Source organism: Carcharhinus amblyrhynchos, chromosome 28 (assembly GCF_965287045.1).
Source record: "Carcharhinus amblyrhynchos chromosome 28, sCarAmb.v2.hapA, whole genome shotgun sequence".
NCBI classification, from domain to species: Eukaryota; Metazoa; Chordata; class Chondrichthyes; order Carcharhiniformes; family Carcharhinidae; genus Carcharhinus; species Carcharhinus amblyrhynchos.
Genome location: NC_137351.1, coordinates 32,261,502 through 32,287,531, shown reverse-complemented (window position 1 = coordinate 32,287,531; position 26,030 = coordinate 32,261,502). Strand labels below are relative to the sequence as shown.

The 26,030-nt window shown below is 45.3% G+C and overlaps 2 protein-coding genes across 2 annotated transcripts in view; both read left to right on the top strand.

Moving 5' to 3' along the window:
* The window catches only part of LOC145359655 (cell surface hyaluronidase CEMIP2-like), a 160,299-nt gene extending 152,300 nt beyond the window's left edge, over positions 1-7,999 (top strand). Inside the window, exons 24-25 of the mRNA XM_080214373.1 lie at positions 1,002-1,111; positions 7,713-7,999. Coding sequence (XP_080070499.1) covers positions 1,002-1,111; positions 7,713-7,909 — 307 coding nt within the window. The 3' untranslated portion in view covers positions 7,910-7,999. The remainder of the gene's footprint in view (positions 1-1,001; positions 1,112-7,712) is intronic.
* Positions 1-26,030, top strand: part of cemip (cell migration inducing hyaluronidase 1) — a 252,790-nt gene that overhangs the window by 103,146 nt on the left and 123,614 nt on the right. Inside the window, exons 2-6 of the mRNA XM_080214375.1 lie at positions 14,073-14,223; positions 20,488-20,625; positions 21,652-21,793; positions 23,261-23,497; positions 24,688-24,867. Of these exons, the coding sequence (XP_080070501.1) occupies positions 14,154-14,223; positions 20,488-20,625; positions 21,652-21,793; positions 23,261-23,497; positions 24,688-24,867 (767 nt within the window). The 5' untranslated portion in view covers positions 14,073-14,153. The remainder of the gene's footprint in view (positions 1-14,072; positions 14,224-20,487; positions 20,626-21,651; positions 21,794-23,260; positions 23,498-24,687; positions 24,868-26,030) is intronic.

Below are 26,030 nucleotides of genomic sequence, written 5' to 3'. Positions count from 1 at the left end.
CCCTCACTCATTGTATCTTCCTGCATTCACTCTCACTGGGTGCCACGCTGCCTTAGTTTGGTATTGAGATCAAACTTCAATATCATTCCATTTTTGTATATTCATTCAAATCATTTCCACAATCGTGATCCCAGTATAGATCCACGGAGCACAAAACTATCCGTATGTTGCCAATCTGACAATCCCCCATATATTTTGATTCTGATTAGCTCCCTATCTACGTAGCTACATTCTCTTTAAAGTCATTAATATTTGTAATTAGCTCTTTATGTGGTGAAATTGCAATTGGCTGTTGATAATCCAAATATATTGTGTCAGAGAACAAAAAACAAAGAATAACGCAGCACAGGAAACAGGCCCAACAAGCCCGCGCCACCCATTTTAACACTCAGTGAGTGCCTCATTCCAATCCTTCCCCTACCTACGACTTTTGCCTACATCTCTTGGACTCCACAATAAAGGGGTGCAAATTTAGAGATTTATACATGCGCCAGATGCCTCACGTATCTCATTTCCTTTATTCCAACTCCAATTCTCTTCCCAGCCCTGGTGGTACACTAAGGCAGATGTTTGTCTGCTTCTGTAGCTAATAATTTCCCAGAACAGGTTACGAGGGGCTCATAGCTTGAGGGGTGCCACTCTGCATCAAGCGTGGGTGACCAGGAGCCTATCCCGCTCTTACCGATTGGCGCGTTTGGAAGGGTTTTGCAGGTTGGCTCTCAACCTGTTTGGCCGCATTATGAATGTACCTTCCTCAGCCTGGGGTGGGACTCGAACCCGGGAGCCTCTGGCTCAGAGGCAGGGTCGATACCCACTGTGCCACATGAACCTAAAACTACGCCCGCAAATACTTTGGAGAAACGTTATCATTTCGGACAAGTTATCGGAGTGTATTTTTGATGAAGTCACCTGAAGAATGTTTTATTAAAAAGTTTCACAATGAACAGCAATCGCCTTTGTCACTGATTTTAATTCATTGTTTCTGTTTCTCTCCTTTGCAGATCCATTACTCTGGTCTGTTCAAGAGGTGATTTTGCCTGGGTTTTTAACTATGTGTCTTCAGCTTTTCAGAGACTGGGTGCTGCAAAGCCTGTCCAGTTTTTCAGAGAAGGTGATGCTTCAGATTATTCTGAATTTCTGTCAATATCTTTAAAACTACCAACGTAGGTTGGAAATATTCTTCTCTGATTGATTAATGACAATATATTCTATAGCGAGGGGGATAGAATATAAAAGCAGGGAAGTCTTGCTGCAACTGTACAGGGCACTGGTGAGGCCGCAGCTGGAGCACTGTGTGCAGTTTTGGTCGCCGCACTTGCGCAAGGATATGTTGGCCTTGGAGGGAGTGCAGAGGAGGTTCACTAGGCTGATACCAGAGATGAGGGGGTTGGACTATGAAGAGAGACTAAATAGACTGGGTCTGTACTCGTTGGAGTTTAGAAGGATGAGGGGGGATCTTATAGAGACGTATAAGATAATGAAGGGGATGGATAGGGTAGAGGTAGAGAGATTCTTCCCGCTTAGAAAGGACAGCAGGACTAGAGGGCACAGCCTCAAGATAAAGGGGGGCAGTTTAGATCAGAGTTGAGGAGGAACTTCTTCACTCAAAGGGTGGTGAATCTCTGGAATTCTCTGCCCGTTGAAGTGGTGGAGGCTACCTCGCTAAATATATTTAAGTCACGGGTAGATAGGTTTCTGATCGATAAGGGAATTAAGGGTTATGGGGAGAAAGTGGGAAAGTGGAACTGATCCACTTCAGATCAGCCATGATCTTATTGAATGGCGGGGCAGGCTCGAAGGGCTAGATGGCCTACTCCTGCTCCTATTTCTTATGTTATGTTCTTATATAGCTAACAAAGAGTGATCAATATCTGACACAGTCTGCATGTGGCGACAGTTGGAGATGTTTAAGAGATGGTTTGATGCTCCAGTGGAGATTCCTGGGTTTTTATGCAAAGATCAATAAGCCTTAGCTGGTTGTTAAGCTCTGAACTAATATTCATTCTAAAACACTGGGGAAAAAACCTAATTGACTTCATCTTCACCCATCTACCTGCTGCAGGGGTCCAGGAGGGTATTGGTAGGATTGGCCATCACACAGTTCTTGTGGAGATGGAGTCCTGTCTTCATACTGAGTACACCTTCCACCGTGCGGTGTGACACCGTGTTAAATAGGATAGTTTCAGAACCGCTCAAAACTGGATATTCAATGATGTTCAGTACCAGAAGCAGCAGTATTGTAACCCACTGCAATCTGTAACCTCACCGTCTGGCACATCCCCAGCTCCAACAATGCCAGAGGAGTTTAAATGAGGAGTGTTGGAGGACATGCCAGGCATATTTGAAAGTAAGGCGCTGACAGGTGAAGCCACAACACAGGACTGTGCGTGTGGTAAAGCTTCAGACCCCATCAGAGCTGTAATGCAACAAAGGAGGTGAACTCAGGAGGCGAAGTGAGAGAGATTGCCTGAGGCATCAAGGCAGCATTTGATTGTGTAACCCCTTGGAAAATGAAGCAGCCTGCCTGCAACCCAGACCTGGACAACATTCAGGCCTGGGCTGATAAAGGGTCTGTAATATCTGTGCCACACAAGGTGATGTTTATCTCCAACGAGAGAATCCAACCATTACTATCAGCAGCATTACCATCACTGAATCCCCCATCAATATCCTCGGGGTTACCAGGGCCCAAAAACAGATCCAGAGATCTACTGAGTGAAGAATCCTTGTGGAAACTAGAATTATTCCAGAAAAGGAGAACTTAAGTGGAGCCGTACAAAATAAATATAGGATTATCATGAAGTAGATAGGATTAGAATAGATAGTTGGCCATATAAATACTGTGACTATCAGAGCGGGTTAGAGTCTGGGAATTTTGCACTGAGTAACTTCCCTCATGAAGCAATTTTTAAAAACGGCATTTTGGCTTTTGGCTAAGATGCGAATAAGATCAAGCCTTGGAGGAGGAACTATCCCTACTCCAATCAGTTTGGATCATGTAGATCAAGCCCAAGGCAGGAAGTGAGAGCCCTGTCTGGTCAGCTTGGATCGGGAATGTCCCAACTTGTTGGGACTCTGAATTGGCTTTAATTTGACTTGATTGGATTGGAATAGAGTTTAAAATAAAAACTTACCTCATGATTCCCCAAAACCTGTCCACCATCTACAAGTTAGGATTTTGAAGGGAGTACTCTCCACTTGCTGGGATGGGTGCAGCTCCAACAACACTCAAGAAGTTCAACACCATCCAGGACAAAGCAGCCCCACTTAATTGACCCCCCTCCCACCATCTTAAACATCCATTTCCTCCGTTGTAGATGCAGCAATGTTTCCCATCTACAGGATACGTTGGAGTAACTCACCAAGGCTCCTTCAAAGGCGCCTTGCGAACCTGTGACCTCTACCACCTAGAAGGCCAAGGGCAGCAGACACATGGGAGCATCACCATCTTCAAATCTCCCCTCCAAGCCACTCACCATCCTGACTTGGGAATATGTTGCTGTTCCTTCATTGGTGCTAGATCAGAATCCCGAAAATCCTCTCTAACAGCACCGTATCTACACGACATGGACTGTAGCGGTTAGAGAAGGCAGCTCACTGCCATCTTCTCAACAGCAACCGGGGGATAGGCAATAAATGTAGGCCATGCCAATGATGGCCACACCCAATAAAGAAGAAAAACACACATCGCCGTCAGTGCTGCGAACTATTAAATCTGGAATCCAGCTCTCAATGCCGAGAGCGACTATTTTGTGTGAAGGAAGTCACACCCTTTGTTTGAAATTCTGCAGCAGAAAGGAAGTACACAGATTTCAAACTATAATCACACGAACCCAGTGTTCGTGTCAACAATTTTGGCAAGTTTCGAATCAGCCAACAAAATCCAACGTCTGTCAACATACTAACGTGAACATTTCTTCCCACACGTTTGTTGGATTGGATTATTTTCTGCAATTTATGGGCAATAAAACAAATGATTGTTCTCACAAATTAATTGTATATCATTAAAAGCCCAGTCTATGTAAATTGAACATAGAACACGAGAAAGAGGCCCTTCGAATCTGCACCCAACACAATCCCACCCAGGCCCTACCCCCATATCCCTACATATTTACCCTCTAACCCCTCTAACCTCTGGACACTAAGGGGCAATTTCTTGGCCAATCAACCTAACCCGCACATCTTTGGACTGTGGGAGGAAATTAGAGTACCCGGAGGAAACCCACACAGACACAAGGAGAATGTGCAAACTCCACACAGGCAGTGACCCGAGCCAGGAATCGAACCCAGGAACCCTGGAGCTGTAAAGCAGCAGTGCTAACCACTGTGCTACCGTGCCACCCACATTGCATTGTTTGCCAAAATTTGTTATGGATTATAAGCGTGTTGGGGCTGATATCTTTCATCCCTAGGAATAAATAATCACCTGGACCACAGTTCATCCTCGCACAGGGAGGATTATTCGCTGATGGAATGAATGGGTAAAAAAATCACTCAGGCTCCATTCTGGGAATGTAATTCCCCAGAGCTCACTCAGGCAGCACCCGAGTGTCGAAGGAGATTACACTGCGTTATTAATTCAATACTTTTAGTTGGTCCCCGCGATGAGGGGGATTGTCTGTCCTGGGAAGAGGAGCTGAGAAATTCGGGTTTATAATCTCTGGAATTTAGACAAATGGAAAGTGAAGTCATTGAAACCTTCAGCGTTTGATTGGTCTCAGTGGAGTAAACTCCGAAAGGTGGTTTCCTCTGGCCCAGGGATTCTGAATAGATAGTGAATAGACTGGGTCTGTACTCGTTGGAGTTCAGAAGGATGAGGGGGGAACTTATAGAGATGTGTAAGATAATGAATGGGATGGATAGGGTAGAGATAGAGAGATTCTTCCCGCTTAGAAAGGATAGCAGGACTAGAGGGCACAGCCTCAAGATAAGGGGGGGCAGTTTAGATCGGAGTTGAGGAGGAACTTCTTCACTCAAAGGGTGGTGAGTCTCTGGAATTCTCTGCCCGTTGAAGTGGTGGAGGCTGCCTCGCTGAATATATTTAAGTCACGGGTAGATAGGTTTCTGATAGACAAGGGGAATTAAGGGTTATGGGGAGAAAGCGGGAAAGTGGAACTGATCCACTTCAGATCAGCCATGATCTTATTGAATGGCGGGGCAGGCTCGAAGGGCTAGACGGCCTACTCCTGCTCCTATTTCTTATGTTCTTATGATTCTAGAACATGGACACCATCACAGGATATGCAGCTTAGATGAAGAGAAATTACTCAAAGAGTTGTGAATGTTTGAAGGGTTGTTGATGCACCATCATTGAATATATTTAAGACTGCAATCAGTAGATTTTGCTGTTTTAGGTATTTAAGTGATATGAGGAGTGGACAGGACAAGGCAGATCAGCCACGATCAGATTAACTGGCAGAGGAGGTTTGCTAGACCATGCTGCTTCCATTCCTTGTGTCCTTGGTCTCAGCACAAATCTTTTTCTTTTTTAATTTTTTTTTATTCATTCACTTCTAATGCAGATTTTTTTTAAAAAATGTTTGAAATCCCATTCTGAAACTTATAAAGCCAGTGCGCAGAGTGGGCCAGGCAAAGCCAAATCCATCAGCTCACTGGCTCCAAACTCAAATGGAATCCAACGTCAGGGAGAGACAAGCAAGATCCAAGCTGACAAGATAAGACATTGCACCCCCCGTCTTGGGCTTTATCTAACTCTTGATCTTAGCCTTGCTGCCTTTAATTTGCCCTTTTCCAGGTTTTAATTGTTATTTGGGTATCCTTTTGGACAAAAGATTGAAGTGGCTGAATGAATACTTGGAGTACTGTGCGCAGTTCTGGTCGCCTCACTACAGGAAGGATGTGGAGGCTATTGAGAGGGTGCAGAGGAGATTTACAAGGATGTTGCCTGGATTGGGAGGCATGCCTTATGAGGATAGGTTGAGGGAGCTCGGTCTCTTCTCCTTAGAGAGACGAAGGATGAGAGGCGACCTGATAGATGTTTATAAGATGTTAAGAGGTATCGATAGGGTGGATTCTCGGAGGCTATTTCCCAGGGCTGGAATGGTCGCTATGAGAGGACACAGGTTTAAGGTGCTGGGGAGCAGGTACAGAGGAGATGTCAGGGGTAAGTTTTTCACTCAGAGGGTGGTGAGTGAGTGGAATTGGCTGCTGTCGGTGGTGGTGGAGGCAAATTCGATAGGGTCTCAAGAGACTTCTGGATGAGCACATGGAACTTAATAGAATTGAGGGTTATAGGTAAGCCTAGTAGGTATGGATATCATCGGCGCAACTTGTGGGCCGAAGGGCCTGTTTGTGCTGTAGTTTTTCTATGTTCTATGAATGACTGATGCCCTAGACCCACATCAGAGACTGATTAAGACATGTCGCTGCTTCTGGGTTGGGGAGTGAAAAGCTGAGAAGTTTTTACGAGGGTAGGTGGATGCTGTGATGGGGAAATGGATAGTTTACGATGAATGATCTGCCGCACCTTTATGCTGATTTGGTGAAAACACTTTTCATCTGTTCCAAGATGCACTTTGCTCCTCATTATACCTTGTACTGTTACCTCTTGCGTGACATGTGAGCGTGTAATGCCATGGATATCTTTGAAAAAAGTCACATTGCAGCTTTATAAAACATTGGTTAGGCTGCACTTAAGAGTATTGCATTCAATTCTGGTGACCACATTACAGGAAGAATGTGAAGGCTTTGGAGAGGGTGCAGAAGTTGTTTACCAAGATGCTGCCCGGATTGGAGGGTATGAACTATAGGGAGAGGCTGGACAAAGTAAGGTTGTCTTCTCTGGAGTGGAGGAGGCTGAGGGGAGACCTGATAGATGTCTATAAAATTATAATGAGAGGCAGGATGAGAGTTGAAATGTTACGACAGCTCAGTGACTATCACTGTCTGCTGTGCAGTTACAGGGACCCGGGTCGGATCTCCGACTTGGGTCAGTGTCTGGGGGAGTTTGCACATTCTCCCCGTGCTTGCGTAGGTTTTCTCCGGGTGCTCCGGTTTCCTCCCACACCCCAAAAACGTGCTCTTAGGCTGATTGGTGTTAACAAATTGTCCCTAAATTAGACCTCCCTTAATCTGGCACACATATAATTCTCTAAATTTGCACCCCTTTATTGTGGGGTCCAAGAGGCGTAGACAAAAGTCATGGGTAGAAGAAGGATTGGAATGAGGCACTCACTGAGTGTTAAAATGGGCAGTGCGGGCTTGTAGGGCCGAAGGGTCTGTTTCCTGTGCTGTGTTGTTCTTTGTTCTTTGTCTCATACCCGGGAGCATGTGATTAAATCGAGAGGGGGAAAGTTCGGAGGAGAGGTGAGGGACAAGTTTTTTTACACAGAGTAATAGGTGTCTGGAACATGCCATCAGGGATGGTGGTGGAGGCGGGTATGATAGGGGCGTTTAAGGGGTTATTAAATAAACACATGAACATTGCCAGGAATAGAGGGATATGGACCAAGGACAGGCAGAAGGGATTGGTTTAATTTGACGCCATCTTTGGCCCAGCATTGTGGGCCGAAGGGCCTGTTCCTGTGTTGTATTGTTCTGTGTATATATACGCACTTTCAATATTTCTGTGTACAGAAACTTGTCTGGCCAAGCGAGACACGGAAATATGCCACAGCTTCCATTCTGCAACCTACAAATAAGCTCATGATAGGCAGTTATTAACCATGAACTATTCCTTTTTGATTTTTTAGGAAGTTTTTCCATGCTAGGATTCAAGGGGCGAGTGAGACCAGCATGGATTAAAATTAGGAGCCACGCTGCTGGGCAGATAGCTGCCTCCCTACAACATTATATCCCACTGAAACTGAGTGAATATGACTGCCCTGGAAAACTCAAGGAAAACCGAAGAGATTTAAAGTTGTTCCAAGACCTAACCTCTTCGAATTAGACTATAAGTGGACCGCAAGGAGGAGAGAGAATCTGTTGAATTGCTGCCACCTCTGTATCTTTGCTACTAATAAATACGTTATGTACAGGAGCAGTGAATGTATGGGTCTTATTTTCCAGTGAATGTATCTGATTTGGTGGAGTGCGGAGATGGGTGTGCGTCGTTTTGTTAATCCTGTCTTGTTCCTTGCAGGTCGAACGTAACTAAATAACATCTGTAGGAGTTCCAGAGAGTGTTCTAGAGTCCAAAGCTCAGCTCAAAGAACACAATCCGTCTGGCCCTAATGTATCACAGAGTGTTGGAGTGGCTGATAATCTGTGAGGGTAAAAAATGGGTTTCAGAATGCAAACAGGCTGCTGTGGGTTGTAAAAGAATGTTCTGTTTTGCACGCTTCTCATCCAGATTATGCTGGAATATGTCTCATCTTGTTCATGAGAATATTCGAAATTAAGAAAAAACATCTTTTATATGCTTCAAGACGTGTAAGTGGTGTTAAAACAGCACCACAGTCCTCCAAGGATTTATAATGTTGAAATCATGCTGTCATTCAGGGCTTCTGTTCTATAATGAATGGGGTATAAGTACAGCTACTTTATTGTATAGCCCTTATGAGGTTTGATTTAACTGTGGTCTCTGTAGACCATACATTCCCTTTTCTTAAAATAGAGAATCTTAAAAACTAGTTGGTCTTAAAGTGCTGCCATTAATTATAATCCTGACATATAAAGATTGGGTGTAGCTTACAGAACTGTAACGCAGAACCTTGGTCTATAGAGCACTGCATGAAGTGCGAGCGTTAATTTACACAGGGACATTTAATTTGAAGTTTTTTTTTCAGTCGCAGCCATCAGATGCCGAAGGTTGGGTGTTGGAAAGTTAAAATTAAATGGGGGAAACAAAGAACTCTCCCTGGTTGCTGCAAAACGTTTACGCGAAAAAAAAAACCCATAAATCAATTTAAGCGTTGACTTACACTGGTAACTTTGTCCGCGTCAACCCATTACGCACCAAATTTAATTACAAAAGAGAAGCTTTGTTAACAAGGTATGTGCAAGCAAGACAAAGACTCGCTCAGTTTTTACTGTGGCTCTTGACTGGATGTCCATTGATTCACTTTCAATTTCTTGGCAAAAGTAACATCATTTAGAATGAATGATTAGTAAGCAGGCTGGTGATTTAGACTTGGTAAGTATTTACCTCCGTTCAGGCTGTATAAGAACATGTTTTCCCAAACTATCTCAATGACTATGTGTGTCATATTTATGTTTCAATGTTGTGGTCTTTTTTTAAATTAATGTTGTGGTCTTTTTTTTAAATTAAGCTATAATGTTTAATTAACATTGAATAACCTTTTACTTTAGGTTAGTGTAAATGCGATTACTCCAAGTCGCCTTAGCCAGTTGTGAGTTTTGGGATGGAAGGCAGTGTTGGGGTGACCGGCTGTCTTTTCTTTTACTGAGACAGTCCCCAGTTTTTTATTAAATGTCCCAGTTTCCCCCCACAAATTCCTCAAAATAGTTCAACTGTCCTGCTTTTCCCTTTGTGTGGGCATATAATTTCACCCTTCCTCCTCTGAACCCATCGCATTGCACTGCATTTGATGCTGCAGATCTATATCCTTAATCCCATCGCCCCACGGCAGCTCCGAGGGGGATGTCACTACCGTTGTTAATGCGGACTGCTCCATCGCTAATAGCATTTGGAAGAACCTACAGAGTGGGGTTGCCAATCCTGTCTGACAGACGTCATCACATGTCCTCCCTCAGTCAGCTGCCCTTCACTCTCAATCTCCTGCTATTGGGTTGGCCAACACGTCAACCACCAATCTGCCTTCCCATGTCCCAATTTCTGTGCTTTTCCTGGGGGGGGGGGAAGAGATTAAAGGATACTGGAGGGGGAAGGCAGGATCAGGCTATTGAGCTGGACGATCAGACCTGATCAGAAGAAGCTCGAAAAACCGAATGGCCTTGCTCCTATTTTGTATATTTCTATATTTTGTCTTTTGAAACTCTGGTCTAGACTGTGAGGTCCCGATTATCCTGGCCAAGATATCCAGCTCTTAGTTGGAAGTCCACGTGGAATAACAAACCTTTGAATTTTGGAAACTTTTTTTATTGTTTAAGAACAGGAGCTTCCTGCTGGAATCTTGGACTTTAAAACTCAAAAAAAAATTCACTTTTGGATGCTCTCCTGCATTTAAAAGAAAGTTTGCACATAATCCATTAAGCTCTGTAAACAGACGTACAGCATGTGACTGCCATTTGAGTGACAGACCAGGAGACCGCGGTCTAAAGGCTCTCTTTATTGACTTTACAATGGGCCAGTTTTATTTTGGGCCAATGCGAGGGGATACCTAACGCATTTGAGCCTGGCATCGACTGTGCCTGTGGCATTTTCTTTTGGCACGTCCTAAAATTCAAAATTTCCAACGGCGTTTAATCTCGAGCTTGGAAAGAATGAACGGGTAGACTCTCTGGAATCCCAATCAACGGAGGGAGTTCAGTAAATAGTCAGAGATAAAGTTCACCTAAACCGGTGCAGCTGAAGGGCAGTCTGTTCCCAGTCAAGTGGGAATCTGTTAATGTCCATTCCTAGGTCAGCAGCAATCTTCTGTACTTTCTCGTGAACTGGCTCTCAGTTTTATGCGTTGAAATTGAGTTCATGTTTTTACAATGGTTGCTGAAAGATCTCAAGCTGTTGTCTTGTGCTATGTTCTGTCCTGTGTATAATTTAAATGTTCCGTTAAGTATATTGTGCCAGGTAGTCTGAATCAGAATTCAATTTCGGAACAGAATGATTGATGTTTACATGTCTTCCATTGCTGAATTGTTCCCCCCAAAAACCACAAAGTTTAAAATGTTCTCCTTTTGTGTTCACATCCCTTCGTGGCATTGCCCTACTCTGTAATCTCCCCCGACCCATCCCATCCCAACCTCACCCTTCCTCTGGCCTGTTGTGTAATCCCTCCTCCCTTTGCTGACCATTAGCCGGAATTCCCCGACCTCTCCCAGGGTTGGGATTCTCCGATCCCACTGTGGTGGATGGAGATCTGGCTGAAAGTCAAAATTCTCCGACCTGACTGGTAGCGGTGGCTGGCGCAAACAGCCGGAAAATTCTGATCCCTGTCTTTCGCAATCTTGGCTCAACATTTCCTTCTCCTCTTCACCTCTCCATTTCTCCCTTTTTAAGACCACTTGACTCTTGAACAAAGCTTTTGCTCACTCTTCCTGTTATATCCACTCTTGGTTCCACATCCATGTTAATTAATTCTGCCTTTGAGACAATAAATGACATTTGGAGACACCAGGATAGCGTTCCCACATTGGGTACAATCCAGGCACACATTGTACACAAAATTGCGACCACTTGGGCATATGGCAAAACTCAGAGTAAACCATGGACAATGTTTTCGAATGCATTTTTAAAATCTTGTTTCTCTTTTTAAAATATTCCTGGGCCGGATTCTCTGATCTCACAGCGGGGGGTTCTCCAGTCCTTGTCTGAGTGCCGAATTCTCCATCCTGACTGACCGCAGCAGGGTGTGAATGGACGGAGAATCCTGGCCCCGTGATGGATCTCAGAAGTTTCATTTCATTTGGCTGACCGTGGATCTAATCACATGGAATAAACATTTTAATCAGCACCTTTGTCCACATCTGTCAGCTAATTTTATATAGCTGAAAATGATTTTGAACATTATACGCAATGATTTGCTGGAAATGCTCGGTAGTTTCCTTGAAAGATATACACCAAAACCTTTAAAGGATGTGTGTCCTTGGAACTGAAAAAAGGCGCCATTTTGGAGCCAATTTGAAGATCTGTAAATGGATAAAATTAGGGGAAATATGGAATTGGGAATAAATTTGATCTGGGGGCCTGCCCAGTATCCAGCACAATTGTTGTAAGTTAGCGTAAAAGATGGTGGCGATTCGAGTCAAGGTGAATGTAAGCTGCCTTCAAAAGTCTGTCAACTTTGACCCTGGTTTGGCCACTTTTGGCAAATTGTGCCAACAGAACCAGCAGAACGACACTAACCCCCAAACAGCAATATAAAAGTGTGCAAACTTGACTCTCTCCAAAGTTACTGCACCATTCGACATAATAACATTTCAAAGGTGATCAAATGACCTGTTCTTGGCCACGTGAGGCTGAAGCAGAGATCTATGGCCTTTCGTTCCATGTTATTATTATTCTCCACGTGTCTGGTAGATCTCAGTGTCTGGAGTCTGAGGCAAAGCTCCAAGCACACAAGTTGGATGTAGACCATCAGTTGGCCGGACTGGGACCTGGAGCCCATACTTCCGAGCTGACCAACACCCCTGTATTTTAACAGATGGTCCCAGATTTTGACTGTCCCTTTGAGGTGCCTGTGGTGTCTCATTTCTGGGACAGCCCGTGAGAGATTGTGCTTGGGAGTCTCCTCTTGGCTTCGCCTTTTGTTTTCCCTTTTGAGAGCATGTGCACTCTGGTATCTAGAGGTGGCGGGGGGGGGGGGTGGGTGGGGGGGTGGAGTTACGATGATCAGAAATGCACCCCTCCCCCATTAGTCACAACCACCCCCCCCCCAGTCAAGCCTCTCCAGCACAATCCCCCACCCTTCCTTCTCCACAGCCACAGCCTACCCCACCTCCCCTGCACTACCACCCTGCACACCCCACCCCCTCTTCCGCACAGCCCACTCACCACCCCCTCCTCTGCACAACCCTTCCACACAACCCACATCCCCTCCGCCCCCCCCCCCAACAATCCACCCCCCTCTTCTGCACTCCCCACCATCAAAGTGTCCTTTATTTAATTTGCACAGAGTGGTCGTTCTGTATACATTGAGCCACACCATCGTCAGACTCTTTCCAGTTAGTGTTGCTCTGCTGGTTTTGTTCGTGTGATTTGCCCAAAGTCGTCCAAACAAGGGTCAAAGATGGCAGACTTTTGAGGGCAGCTTACATTCACCTTGACTCGAATCTCTACCATCTTTTGCACTAACTTAAAATGCTTTCAAACCAACTTACTCCACTTCTACCTTAACTTTGGACATGCTTCTGAGTCATCCACCTGTCCTGGAGCGGTGTTCTGGCCTCAGTCTGGATGATTTGAGTATGAACTGTTTGGGAGTTAACATCGTAGTTAAATTGGTGCTTTCTGATCGTGCTTGAGAATGAAGGGGTGATATTTGAAAACATTAAACAGGCGTATGTTAACAACAATCTATTTCTTAACGACATTGGAAGCTTAAATAAATTGTTTGAGGGAAAAAGAAGGATGATTAACAAGGCTGAAAGCCTGCTCTATAGAGCAGCTGCGTAGAGTATCTAACACAACAGGCCTTTGGATTAACACCAGACCGAAAGTTTGGTATAATGTCCCTTCATGCTAGCGTTGAGGTGACATGAACCATAGAACCAGAGAAAATTACAGCTCAGAAACAGGCCTTTTGGCCCTTCTTGTCTGTGCTGAACCATTTTTTGCCCAGTCCCACTGACCTGCACTTGAACCATATCCCTCCACACCCCCTCTCATCCATGAACCCATCCAAGATTTTCTTCAATGTTAAAAGTGACCCCGCATTTATCCAGCAGCTCATTCCACACTCCCACCACTCTCTGTGTGAAGAACCCCCCCTAATATTCCCTTTAAACTTTTCTCCGTAACCCATGCCCTCTGGTTTTTTTTCTCCCCTAGCCTCAGTGGAAAAAGCCTGCTTTGCATTCACTCTATCTATACCCATCAAAATCTTATACACCTCTATCAAATCTCCCCCTCATTCTCCAGGGAATAAAGTCCTAACCTATTCAATCTCTCTCTGTAACTCAGCTTCTCAAGTCCCGGCAACATCCTTATGAACCTTCTCTGCACTCTTTCTACCTTATTTACATCCTTCCTGTAACGAGGTGACCAAAGTGTGACTGTCAGCTCCCTCATGTGTCTTTAAGTTGAAACCTTCTGGTTCGGAGATGAAGGTTTGATCTTGTGCCTGTACTATTACTCACAGCGTGCGTTGCTATTGAACACACATTCACTGCGACGAGAACCATTATCAATTTTGTTCAACATCTATCCAAACTTGTTGGAATTCCATCTGGAATCTTCCTCCATGTAACGCACCGTAAACAGCACATTAACAGTCAGATTTTGTAACCTGTTATTTTCAATTGTTTCCATCCAGGACACTGGACGTGGATGATCGACAGGAAGTGACTGCACATTTTATAACTTGCGGAGCCAAGAGAAACACGAGAGGAAGATAATGATGGTGATAAGTTCGCTCTACAATATCGCATGGCTCCTAGCCCTAAATCTGTCTGCGTTACTTGCAGGTATGTAAATGATTGGAAAAGTCAGTATAAAGTCTGTACAGGGCACTGGTGAGGCCGCAGCTGGAGTACTGTGTGCAGTTTTGGTCGCCGCACTTGCGCAAGGATATTTTGGCCTTGGAGGGAGTGCAGAGGAGGTTCACTAGGCTGATGCCGGAGTTGAGGGGGTTGGACTATGAAGAGAGGCTGAATAGACTGGGTCTGTACTCATTGGAGTTTAGAAGAATGAGGGGGGATCTTATAGAGACGTATAAGATAATGAAGGGGATAGATAGGGTAGAGGTAGAGAGATTCTTCCCGCTTAGAAAGGACAGCAGGACTAGAGGGCACAGCCTCAAGATAAGAGGGGTGCACTTTAGAACAGAGTTGAGGAGGATCTTCTTCACTCAAAGGGTGGTGAATCTTTGGAATTCTCTGCCCGTTGAAGTGGTGGAGGCTACCTCGCTAAATATATTTAAGTCACGGGTAGATAGGTTTCTGATAGACAGGGGAATTAAGGGTTATGGGGAGAAAGCGGGAAAGTGGAACTGATCCACTTCAGATCAGCCATGATCTTATTGAATGGCGGGGCAGGCTCGAAGGGCTAGATGGCCTACTCCTGCTCCTATTTCTTATGTTCTTATGTAAACAGTGCTGCTTCCTTTGTGGCTGATGTAGATCTTACAAATGCGATTCAGAGCTCCCCATCACACCGTGAAGCCCATTTATATTAGCGAATCCGTCAGTGCGCTACTGAAAGAGTGCTGCTCTGTCTGAGGTGCCACTCTTCAGCTGGGACAGTAAGCCATTGGCCTAACTGTCCTCTTGAGTTGGACAGGGTTCTGATTGGCTGGCAGCCCTGGCAGTGCCAGCGGAGGCAGAGTTTCAGAGGCAAGTGGACTGGGGGATGGAGACGGCCTGGGCCCTGGAGAGAGGCAAAGCAGGGCAATCAGACAGAGAGGGATTGGAGAGCTTGGGGATGGGGCAGTTGTTGGGTGTGGGAGTGGGTGTGGGACCAGATTTGGTGGCCAAGCAGGAAACAACAAAAGGGAGTGTGGGGGAGGTGACCATAAGATATAGGAGCAGAATTAGGCCATTTGGCCCATCGAATCTACTCCACCATTCAATCATGGCTGATTCTCATCCCCATTGTCCTGCCTTCTCCCCGTAACCCTTGATCCCCCGATGAGCGCAGGCAACCATGCCCCACCCTTCCTTCCAGGCCTTTATCATAGACTCCCTACAGTGCAGAAAGTGGTCGTTCGGCCCATCAAGGCCGCACTGACCCACCAAAACAGCACCCCACCCATCTGCGCCCCTTCGCCCCAGTACTGCCAATCCACCTAACCTACACATCCCTGGACACTCAATGATAATTTAGCATTGCTAATCCACCTAACCTGCACATCTTTGGCGTGTGGGAGGAAACCCACACAGACATGGGGAGAATCACAGGACACTGACATAATTGAATGTCAAAAGAGGCCATGTGAGGACAAACATTTTGATACGGTGAATGTGCAGGCGATGGCCTAGTGTTAGTATCGTTAGACTATTAATCCAGAAACTCAGTTAATATTCTAGGGACCCAGGTTCAAATCCCATCACGGCAGCTGGTGGAATTTGGATTCAAAAAACTACCTAGAATTAAGAATCTGCTGATGACCATGAAACCATTGTCAATCGTTGACTAACGTCCTTTAGGGAAGGAAATCTGCCATCCTTACCCGGTCTGGCCCTACACGTGAGCCACAGCAATGTGGTTGATTCTCAACTGCCCTCCAAGGGCAACTAGAGAACTGCAATAAATGCCAGCCAGCGATGTCCCACGAATGAATGAAAAAAAGGGTTAAAATCTGGAATGCCGAGAGTTCAGTGGCGTTCAAGAGTGAATTGAATCATTAACTGAAAAGACAAGGTTTGCTGGACTCTGGGGAAAGGGACTAGCTCGGTTCCTGTAAAGAACCAGCACAGATACAATAGGCTGAATAGCCAGTTTCTAATTCAACGTTTCTCCTGTAGGTTGCTGCCCACTAGATTGAGAGTTGACAGATTTCAGACACGTGTGGCCAATATGGAGGAGATACAAACCCATCACGTGGGGCAGCCTCACCCATGTGCATGCAATGAGAGATTAGTATCTAACTGTATGTGATAACTAACTCCCTGCGCTTTACATTGGACTTGGAGTAGATTATCTGTTTTCCTTGAACTAACTGCGCAGGCAGACTCACTCCCGAGTTTATTAATGCCCTTATCATCAAGTAAATTGGTCCTTTTTCTCACTTTCACTTGCTTCCTTTTAAACTTTTCTTCCCCCCTCATTTGGAGGGATACTCAGGTTATTACTAAACAGTTGCTACTTATTTCCATCGTACAGACACTTACGCACATCTACATCCCCACTCTCGAGCCTGCCTGTCCGGGAGTGAGGAATGAGAGATTTCACAAGGGTATGATTGTGTGGGAAACACTGGGCTCACAACGAAACTCTGGAAAATTGTGAAAGGAACTATTCTGTTCTTATATAAAACTGTAAAGGTTTTGCCACGGGGAGTGGGGTCTTTGTCCTAGGTACCAGCTTACCATTTCTCTACAACTCGTACACAGGCCCTTTGTCCAATTGTTAATTTGCTACTAACAATTATTTACTCAGTTTCTGAGTGCTAAAATAAGAATCAAATTAATAACATGAAAATGATCAGTGGTTAGCACAGCTGCCTCACAGCGCCAGGGACCTGGATTCAATTCCGACCTGGGGTGACTCTCTGTGTGGAAGTCTACACATTCTCCCCGTGTCTGCGTGGGTTTCCTCTGGGTGCTCTGATTTCCTCCCACACTCCAAAGATGTGCAGGTTAGGTGGATTGGCCATGTTAATTTGTCCATTCGTGTCCCAAAATGTGTGGGTTAGGGGGATTAGGCATGTATGGGGTTATGAGGATTGGGAAGGGGCTGGGTAAGTTGTTATATCGGAGAGCTGGTGCAGACTCGATGGGCCGAATAGCCTGTAGGGATTCGATGAATCTTTGGGTTAGTTAGAATCATGTTGAAATGATTCAGATGGAGATAATGACCAGTTTAACTGCAAAGCAGGAACTATCTTTTGTTCAAGCCATAAAACTCTTTGAGATTTACTTACCTCACTCACTTTCGGATCATTTCTATGGGGTAAATAGTCAATTGTATCAAGGGACCCATGCAGTGGAAAGACACTATCAATGCATGGTTACCTTCCTCAGAATGTGTGCATACTTCCCTCCATCTATACGATCTTCCTGGACATAGCAAAGAAGACAAGAAGAGACGGATAGGGAATTTTAACACTCACTACCTTCCGGGAACAAGGTGAGTGAGTGGCTAACTCCCTGTGTAGATAATTCTCTACCTCCCATTTCAACTCACCAATTTTTAACATTCAGCGCAGACATCAACTTAGGCAAGCAAGAGGTCCCAAGTAAAGATAAAGCCACCATAATCCCAGATGACCATGGGCTGCTCTCCCCTTTTTAGAACATAGAACACTACAGCACAAACAGGCCCTTCGGCCCACGAGTTGCGCCGATCACATCTATACCTACCAATCCATAGACTTATCTATAACCCCCAAACCCACTAAATCCCATATACTCATCCAGAAGTCTTTTAAAAGACCCCAGCGAGTCCGCCTCCACCACCACTGACGGCAGCCGATTCCATTCACTCACCACCCTCTGAGTGAAAAACTTACCCCTAACATCACTTCTGTACTTGCCTCCCCGCAGCTTAAATCTGTGTCCTCTCGTAGCGACCATTTCAACCCGGGGAAATAGCCTCTGAGAATCCACCCTATCTATTCCTCTCAACATTTTATAAACCTCTATCAGGTCACCTCTCAACCTTCGTCTCTCCAGGGAGAAGAGTCCCAGCTCCCTCAACCTATCTTCATAAGGCATGCCTCCCAGTCCAGGCAACATCCTTGTAAATCTCCTCTGCACCCTTTCAATAGCTTCTACGTCCTTCCTGTAGTGAGGCGACCAGAACTGCGCAGGGTACTCCAAGTGGGGTCTGACAAGGGTCTTATAAAGTTGCAGCATTACCTCCCGACTCCTAAACTCAATCCCTCGATTAATGAAGGCCAGTACACCATACGCCTTCTTGACCACATCCTCCACCTGCGAGGCCGATTTAAGAGTCCGATGGACCCAGACCCCAAGATCCTTCTGCTCTTCAACACTGCTAAGACTCCTGCCCTTGATAGTGTACTCGTTCATCCCATTGGTCCTGCCAAAATGGACCACTACACATTTATCCGCGTTGAAGTCCATGTACACCACGTCTACTGAGGGGGAGATGATGGGGATTTAACCCGAGGGGTCACCGCACCTCAGGCGAGGGGCAAGGTTGAAAAGGCAGGACCTGAATGAGTAACTACGGCCATTGTGCCCACAATGTTGGCACCACTCACCAGCTGTCCAGCCAACTGAGCTCAACCGAATCACCACTTAGTAAATCTCAATTTTCACTCAAAATCATGGAAGTCCCATCCTGTTCCAGGCCAACCAGCTAAAGCTGCAGGGATTGGTGTCTGAGAACCCCTAAAACTGTACAAAAACTTCTCTCTATCGCTGCTCACTGGATTTGAATTCCAGATCACTACACGTTTACATTTTATCAAACTCATTTTATTATTATGGGTACCATTATTGCTCCATTATTCTAGATGGAGCAAGATTTGGAGGGGGAAGGGCAGCGACATCGGGCCCCCCATCAGACAAAGGAGGGGAGGGGGGGAAGGTAAGAAAGGAGCTCCAGACCCTGCAAAGAAATGAGGGATCAGCTCAAAGCTCAGGAATCCTGTTGGCTGCTCACGCCTCTGCTAAGCAGTACCCACTCCTTTCTTACTGCACTCTGCACATCCTGTGTGGGAGAACGTTCAGTCAGTTACAGCCCCACATCACAGCCTCAGAACCACACTGCAAACCAAAGTACCAAATAGGAGAAAGGTTTGGAGACAAATAGGCGCCTAATGTTTTTGCAAGGCTGAGTAAGGGCTCGGATCGGGATTCGCGGGTGCACATTTGGTGTGAAATTTATTTGAAATCCAACCTGCGCAGATTGGATCTGGAAGTCTGAGCTTTGGGGGTTTGTTCAGATGACCAGGGTATCCTTTTGATGAGATAAGATCCTCCTTTGAATACCATCCCAAGACACCTTTGGGGGAGGTCAGGTGCCCTTTAGAAAAGTAAGGAACTCTTTAAGATTATTAAAAGAAGGAAGGAAATCACATTAAAAAATGCATGAACTCATTGGTGCTGTGAAACCCATTGGAACTGTCAAAAACAAGTGTCAAAAGTGCATGGCGAACTGTCAAAAGGAGCTGTCAAGGCAGTTAAAACTCCTGCCCTTTAACACTTTGAAAAAACAACTGTCTGGAATGTTGAATGAAACAATTATTTACTATTTCACTCTGTCTATTGACATAAGCCTGAGGGTTAGCATTACTGGATTAGTGCTGCGTGACTGATTTCAGGACCATCCATTATCACATTGGGATGCCTGCCATTTCACAATTTGATGGCTCAAAGCGGTTATGAACTCAGTGAAGTGGGCAATGAATTCCAGTGTTTTTTTCATATAAGAGATTACACACTTGAATGAAATGTTTGTTGTTATCAGGGATAATGTGGTTGGAGGAATGCAAATATTGTAAGTGGGTTTTTATGAATTATTATTTAAACCAAAATGAAGTTTGCAATAGAAATGAAAAACATTATTTTATTTAACCTGAACATGGGTTTTGAGGTCTGTCCATGTAGGATATTAGGTGAGTTAGCACAGTGTAAGAGCAAAGGATGATGGGTGGGGGGGGCATGAGTTGACATCAGTTGCCACTAATTTAGGGGCTATGGAGGTGGGCAGAGGGACTTAGGTTGGCATGGATGCCATGGGGACCATGGAGGGGTAAGTGGGGAGGTGGCATGAGTATTATGTATGGGACATTGGGGAGTATAAGGAGGAGTGAGGTGTGTTTTTGTTTAAACTTGAGAGCCGAGCCTGTTCACCTCTGCACCCATCATTCTCTTCACTCGTTCAGGGGTTGCCCAGCCCAACTCCCAGGGAATCCCAGAATGGAAGTCTGACTTTCCTCTGAGTCAGGTTCGTGGAGCTGGGAAATGTCCCGACTCTGTGTCCCTGACCCAGGAGTGAAAGTCCAGGCCACTGTGCTTCATGGAGGCTCAAGGTGATGACTGGACATGTTGCGAGGGTCACGGGTTATAGGTTAATGGTGATATCTTTTGTATTACAAGCCTGTCCTGACCAGGATCCAGATCTCCACCGCTGGAATCCTGGACACAATAAGGAACATCGAGTGAACATTGGCCGCAATCGGAAACTGCTGCTGTCATCTTCCGCCACCGTCCATTCTATCCACATCTCCGATGGAGGTACATTTAAATAAATTGTCTAAAGGCTGACTATGGATTGATGTTTTGTTCTAATATATATTTATATGTAATAAATACGGTGATAAAATAAACATTGATGTCCTGTAAGATTCACAGAATCATCGTCCATGAAAAATGTGGATTAAAATATTTATTTGCTTCATTAAAACTCATAGCCTGAATTCCCCACGTCCCCATCAAGGAGGTTTGTGTGTGTGTGTGTGTGTGTGTGTGTGTTGAGGGGTGGGGAGAAGAGGAGGGATGCAAATCTGAAGGAACAGGATTTCCTCTGGATTACCGCCTGCTGAGAACTCTCTGCCATTTTGTACTAGGATAGGCCAGGCCTTGGATATGACACCTGTCCTTGTCCCAATTTAGGCCCTTAAGAAGCCAATTATTGGCTAGTTAAAGACTGTTCCCTGACTTTGGGCATTCCCCCTCACGGTCCGGTGATTGCAAAACCTCCCCACAGCCCCCTCGACATCCCAACTGCCCCCTTACTAACCCCCAGGCCTTCACTACCCTCCCAAAACTCACCTTGCCGTCCAGTCCTGGGACTTGAGCTCTGGGATGTCAAAACACTTCCTCTTCTGTCCAGTCCCTCTCTTGTCACAGCAGGGAGTAGAGAGGTGCTGACCAATCAGATCGGCTGGCACCTTGTGAAGGTGGGACTTCCTCCCGTGTGAGAGGCGGACTTCCTGCCTGCTGACAATTGATGCTCGTGTGAACATGAATGGGTTTAAGTTTATTTATTCATATCACAAGTAGGCTCACAGTAAGGTCACTGTGAAAATCGCCCAGTCACCACACTCTGGCACCTGTTCGGGCATCATCCTAGAATCCCTACACTCCTGAAATCAAATTTGAGAAAAGATTTGAAAGGATAAGTGGGATCAGACTAGTTGGGATGCAGCGGGTATTGGATTGAAGGGCTGGATGGCCTTTAGCGTGCAGTAAAGTTGTCTAATTCCCGTTGGACCCGTATCACTGATCAGCACGGCGCTCGGTTATTATCTTCCCCTGCAGGCAGACTGGTCGTTGCCGATGGTAACGAGGAACCAATTGTGCTTCGCACGCGGAGTATCCTGATTGAAGATGGTGGCGAGTTCCACGTAGGCAGTGAGGACTGCCCGTTCCAGAAAGATTTCACTGTCGTTTTATATGGAAGGTAAGCGGAATCCTGTACAGATTCGACAATTGTGGGTCTACACTAGTCAGAGGGAGAATTTGGCTGCAGAGATCAGTACACTGCACAGCATTCTGTTCGTGGAACCACACCATACAATCCCCACAGTTCAAAAGGAGGCCATTCAGTCCATCAAGTCTGCACCAACTCTCCAAGAGGGCACCCCACCCAGGCTATATATCCCTATAGCCCTATGTATTTACCGCCCAATCCCACATCTTTGGACAGTAAGGGACAATTTACCATGGGCAATCCACCTAACCTACACATCTTTGGACACCAAGGGACAATTTAACATGGCCAATCCATCTAACCTACACATCTTTGGACACTAAGGGACAATTTAACATGGCCAATCCATCTAACCTACACATCTTTGGACACTAAGGGACAATTTAACACGGCCAATCCACCTAACCTACACATCTTTGGACACTAAGGGGTAATTTAGCATGGCCAATCCATCTAACCTACACATCTTTGGACACTAAGGGGCAATTTAGCACGGCCAATCCATCTAACCTACACATCTTTGGACACTAAGGGACAATTTAGCATGGCCAATCCACCTAACCTACACATCTTTGGACACTAAGGGACAATTTACCATGGGCAATCCACCTAACCTACACATCTTTGGACACCAAGGGACAATTTAACATGGCCAATCCATCTAACCTACACATCTTTGGACACTAAGGGACAATTTAACATGGCCAATCCACCTAACCTACACATCTTTGGACACTAAGGGGCAATTTAGCATGGCCAATCCATCTAACCGCCACATCTTTGGACACTAAGGGACAATTTAGCATGGCCAATCCACCTAACCTACACATCTTTGGACACTAAGGGGCAATTTAGCATGGCCAATCCACCTAACCTACACATCTTTGGACACTAAGGGACAATTTAGCATGGCCAATCCACCTAACCTACACATCTTTGGACACTAAGGGGCAATTTAGCATGGCCAATCCACCTAACCTACACATCTTTGGACACTAAGGGGCAATTTAGCATGGCCAATCCATCTAACCTACACATCTTTGGACACTAAGGGGCAATTTACCACAGCCGATCCACCCAACCTACACATCTTTGGACATGGGTCACGCTGACTTCTGTATCAGAATCCCAAAAACACAACTCCAGCTCACACACCTCTGTGAAAGCATAAAATGGACAATATTGAGATATCAATCCTTCATTCCCAATTTTCACATGTATTTACTTCAACAGGAATCAAAATAGCGAGAGGTTTCTAAGAGGGAGTTGAAGAAATTACTTCCCATTTTATATTACCACTCAAAGTTAACATTACCCGCTGCACAAATTCATAATATTTCTCCCATAAAGCTTCTGAAAGCTACAATATCTGTTTCTTTTTCTTGGATGTAGTGCTATACGGTTACAGTTTTCATTTCTGTATTACCTTTTTTGAAGATCTGATGAAGAAACGGAAAGCCTCCACAGCTACTTTGGGCTGAAGTACATTGGAGTCAGCAGAGGAGGAACTCTCGAAATTCACGGTGCTCCCAAACTGTCCTGGACGTTCCTCAACAACACCCTCCACCCGGGTGGGATGAGTCAGGGCGGCTACTACTTTGAAAAAAGCTGGGGCCAGCGAGGCATCATAGTCCATGTTATTAATCGGATTGGAGAGGTCACCCACTCAGACAGGTGAGTTCCAACATCTGTTAACAGTTTTAGCCCAGATTGTCATCGGTACTGTTCAATTGTGTTTGATTATGTGAGCTTGTTTACTATTGATGCTCACTGAGCTTGATTGCTTAAGCCTGGGTGTGGACTCCGAGAAAAATAAACTAATTGTACAGGAGCTGTGAACCAGAATAGACATTTTAGCACTGTGAATAAAACTGCTATGCACGTAGAAACCAGTGTCACCTTTGCGTAGCTCCGAGGGACGTTTTGTTTTATTAATTCATGGAAAATGGGCATTGCTGGCTGGCCAATATTTATTGCCCATCCCTCGTTGCCCAAGGACAGTTGAGAGTCAACCACATTGCTGTGGCTCTGGAGTCACATGTAGGCCAGACCAGGTAAAGACGGCAGATTTCCTTCCCTAAAGAACATTGATGAACCAGTGCCCAGTGCTTCATGTCATTAGTGTACGCTTAAACTGGACCAACTGACGGGCAACACGACAGCTCAGTGACTATCACTGTTTGCTGTGCAGATACATGGACCTGGGTCAGTTCTCCGACTTGGGTCGGTGTCTGCGGGAGTTTGCACATTCTCCCCGTGCTTGCGTGGGTTTTCTCCGGGTGCTCCCACACCCCAAAAACGTGCTCTTAGGCTGATTGGTGTTAACAAATTGTTCCTAAATTAGACCTCCCCAAATCCGGCGTAGAGAAAATTCTAGGCAGAAGAAGCATTCACTAAATGTTAGAATGGTGGCGCAGGTTTGTTGGGCCGGTTTCCTGTGTGTGTTGTTCTTTGTTCCAACCAGATGAGTTTTTTCGACAATGGTAATCGATAGATTCTTAATTCCAGATATTTTTTATTGAATTCAAATTCTACCATCTGTCGAGGCGGGATTCGAACCCGGGTCCTCAGAACATTAGCTGAGTTTCCGGATTAATAAATCTAGCGACAATGCCACAAGGCTATCTCCTCCGCATATGAAATATACAACCTGGTCCATTGCACTGTTGGCGTCTAGAGACAGCTGCTGCTCCCTCCATGCGCGATCTTGGTTCACATCTGTTTGGCGTGTTTGCAATCGCTCCACTGATGGGCTTCTTGTTGGGTCTGTGTTCTGTGTGTGCTGTTCTTGGCCGCTCGAGAGCTGATTGATGCCTCGAATGCCAGCGCAACTAATTACCTCTCTTGTTCAAAAACAATCACAGATTTGATACTTACAAAAGCCAAGATGAAAGTAAGCGCCTTGCTGAGTACTTGGACAGGGTTAAGGAAGGCATGATCATTTCAGTGGCAGTGAATGACGAGGGATCGGCCAAGTTGGATGACTTTGCCAAGAATGCACTGTCAAAACTCGGGAGCAAGTATTTCAGGCACCTTGGATTCAGGTAGAACTTTTAAAAATATCCGTCTATTTTTTTTTAGAAAGAAAAAGGTTAATTATAAAATTAATTTGACTACTTGGTGAACTTTAATCCCTCGTTTTGATGACAGTCCGTCTCTGCACTCCGGCCAAGCAGGCAATTCCGGCTTAGTGTACTTCCCAAATCGCTGCTCCGAATCCACATTCTCGGCCACCACCTTTCACAACTGCGCATCGTCTGAATCCGCCCCCCCCATAATTAGAGTTGAAAGCTGGCAAGAAGTCTTCAACAGCAAATCTTAATGGGCAGTGGATTAAAAATAGACTTTATTTATTGGAGATAATCCAATCTAATTTGGTACCCCGTTTCCTTCTATAAAAGTCTGCTTTCTCTTGCTATTTGAGGCAGTCTTTGGAGTGGTATTTAATATGGTTACAGGAATAATTTCTGGCTTGGAAATATATCGCTGCTCCTCCGCTGTTGCTGGATCAATGTTAAAATGGGCAGTGCGGGCTCGCTGGGCCGGAGTGCCTGTTTCCTGTGCTGTGTTGTTCTTTGCATCAAAATCCTGGAAATCCCTCCCCAACAGCGGTGCGGGTGTGTCTACACCACAGGGACTGCAGCGGTTCTAGAAGGCAGCTCACCACTGCCTTCTCAAGGGCAATTAGGGATGGGCAATAAATGCTGGCTTTGTCAGTGAGGTGCACATCCTATCAAAGAATAGTTTTTTTTTTAAGGAAGTCTAACTCAGCCAGAGGTTATTTAGCATGTCCAGCTCACCCTTCACCAGAAATCTAGGATTGCCACATCAAGTATTGAGTTGCTTTGGAATTTGAAAAATATATGTCTATATTGAATTTTATCTTCTATAGTTGTGACCACTGTTCAGGTACTTTAGAATCCCCCTGGCCTCTCCGTCAGACTCCTATTTCTTATGTTCCACCTTGTTTGGTATAATTTGTAAATAAAAACCTGGATCAAATCCAGGTCAGTTGTGGACAATGTTCGCGATGTATCGACCTTAAATTTGAGTAACTTCAGTGGTTTAGTTCCCCTTTGAAGAGGAACTAAACTACTGAAGTTACTCAAATTTAAGGTCGATAACTGTTGTTAACAGTTTTATGCACATTTCTGCTCAGCTGCCCATCTCCAGGGTGGCACAGTGGGTTAGCACTGCAGCCTCACAA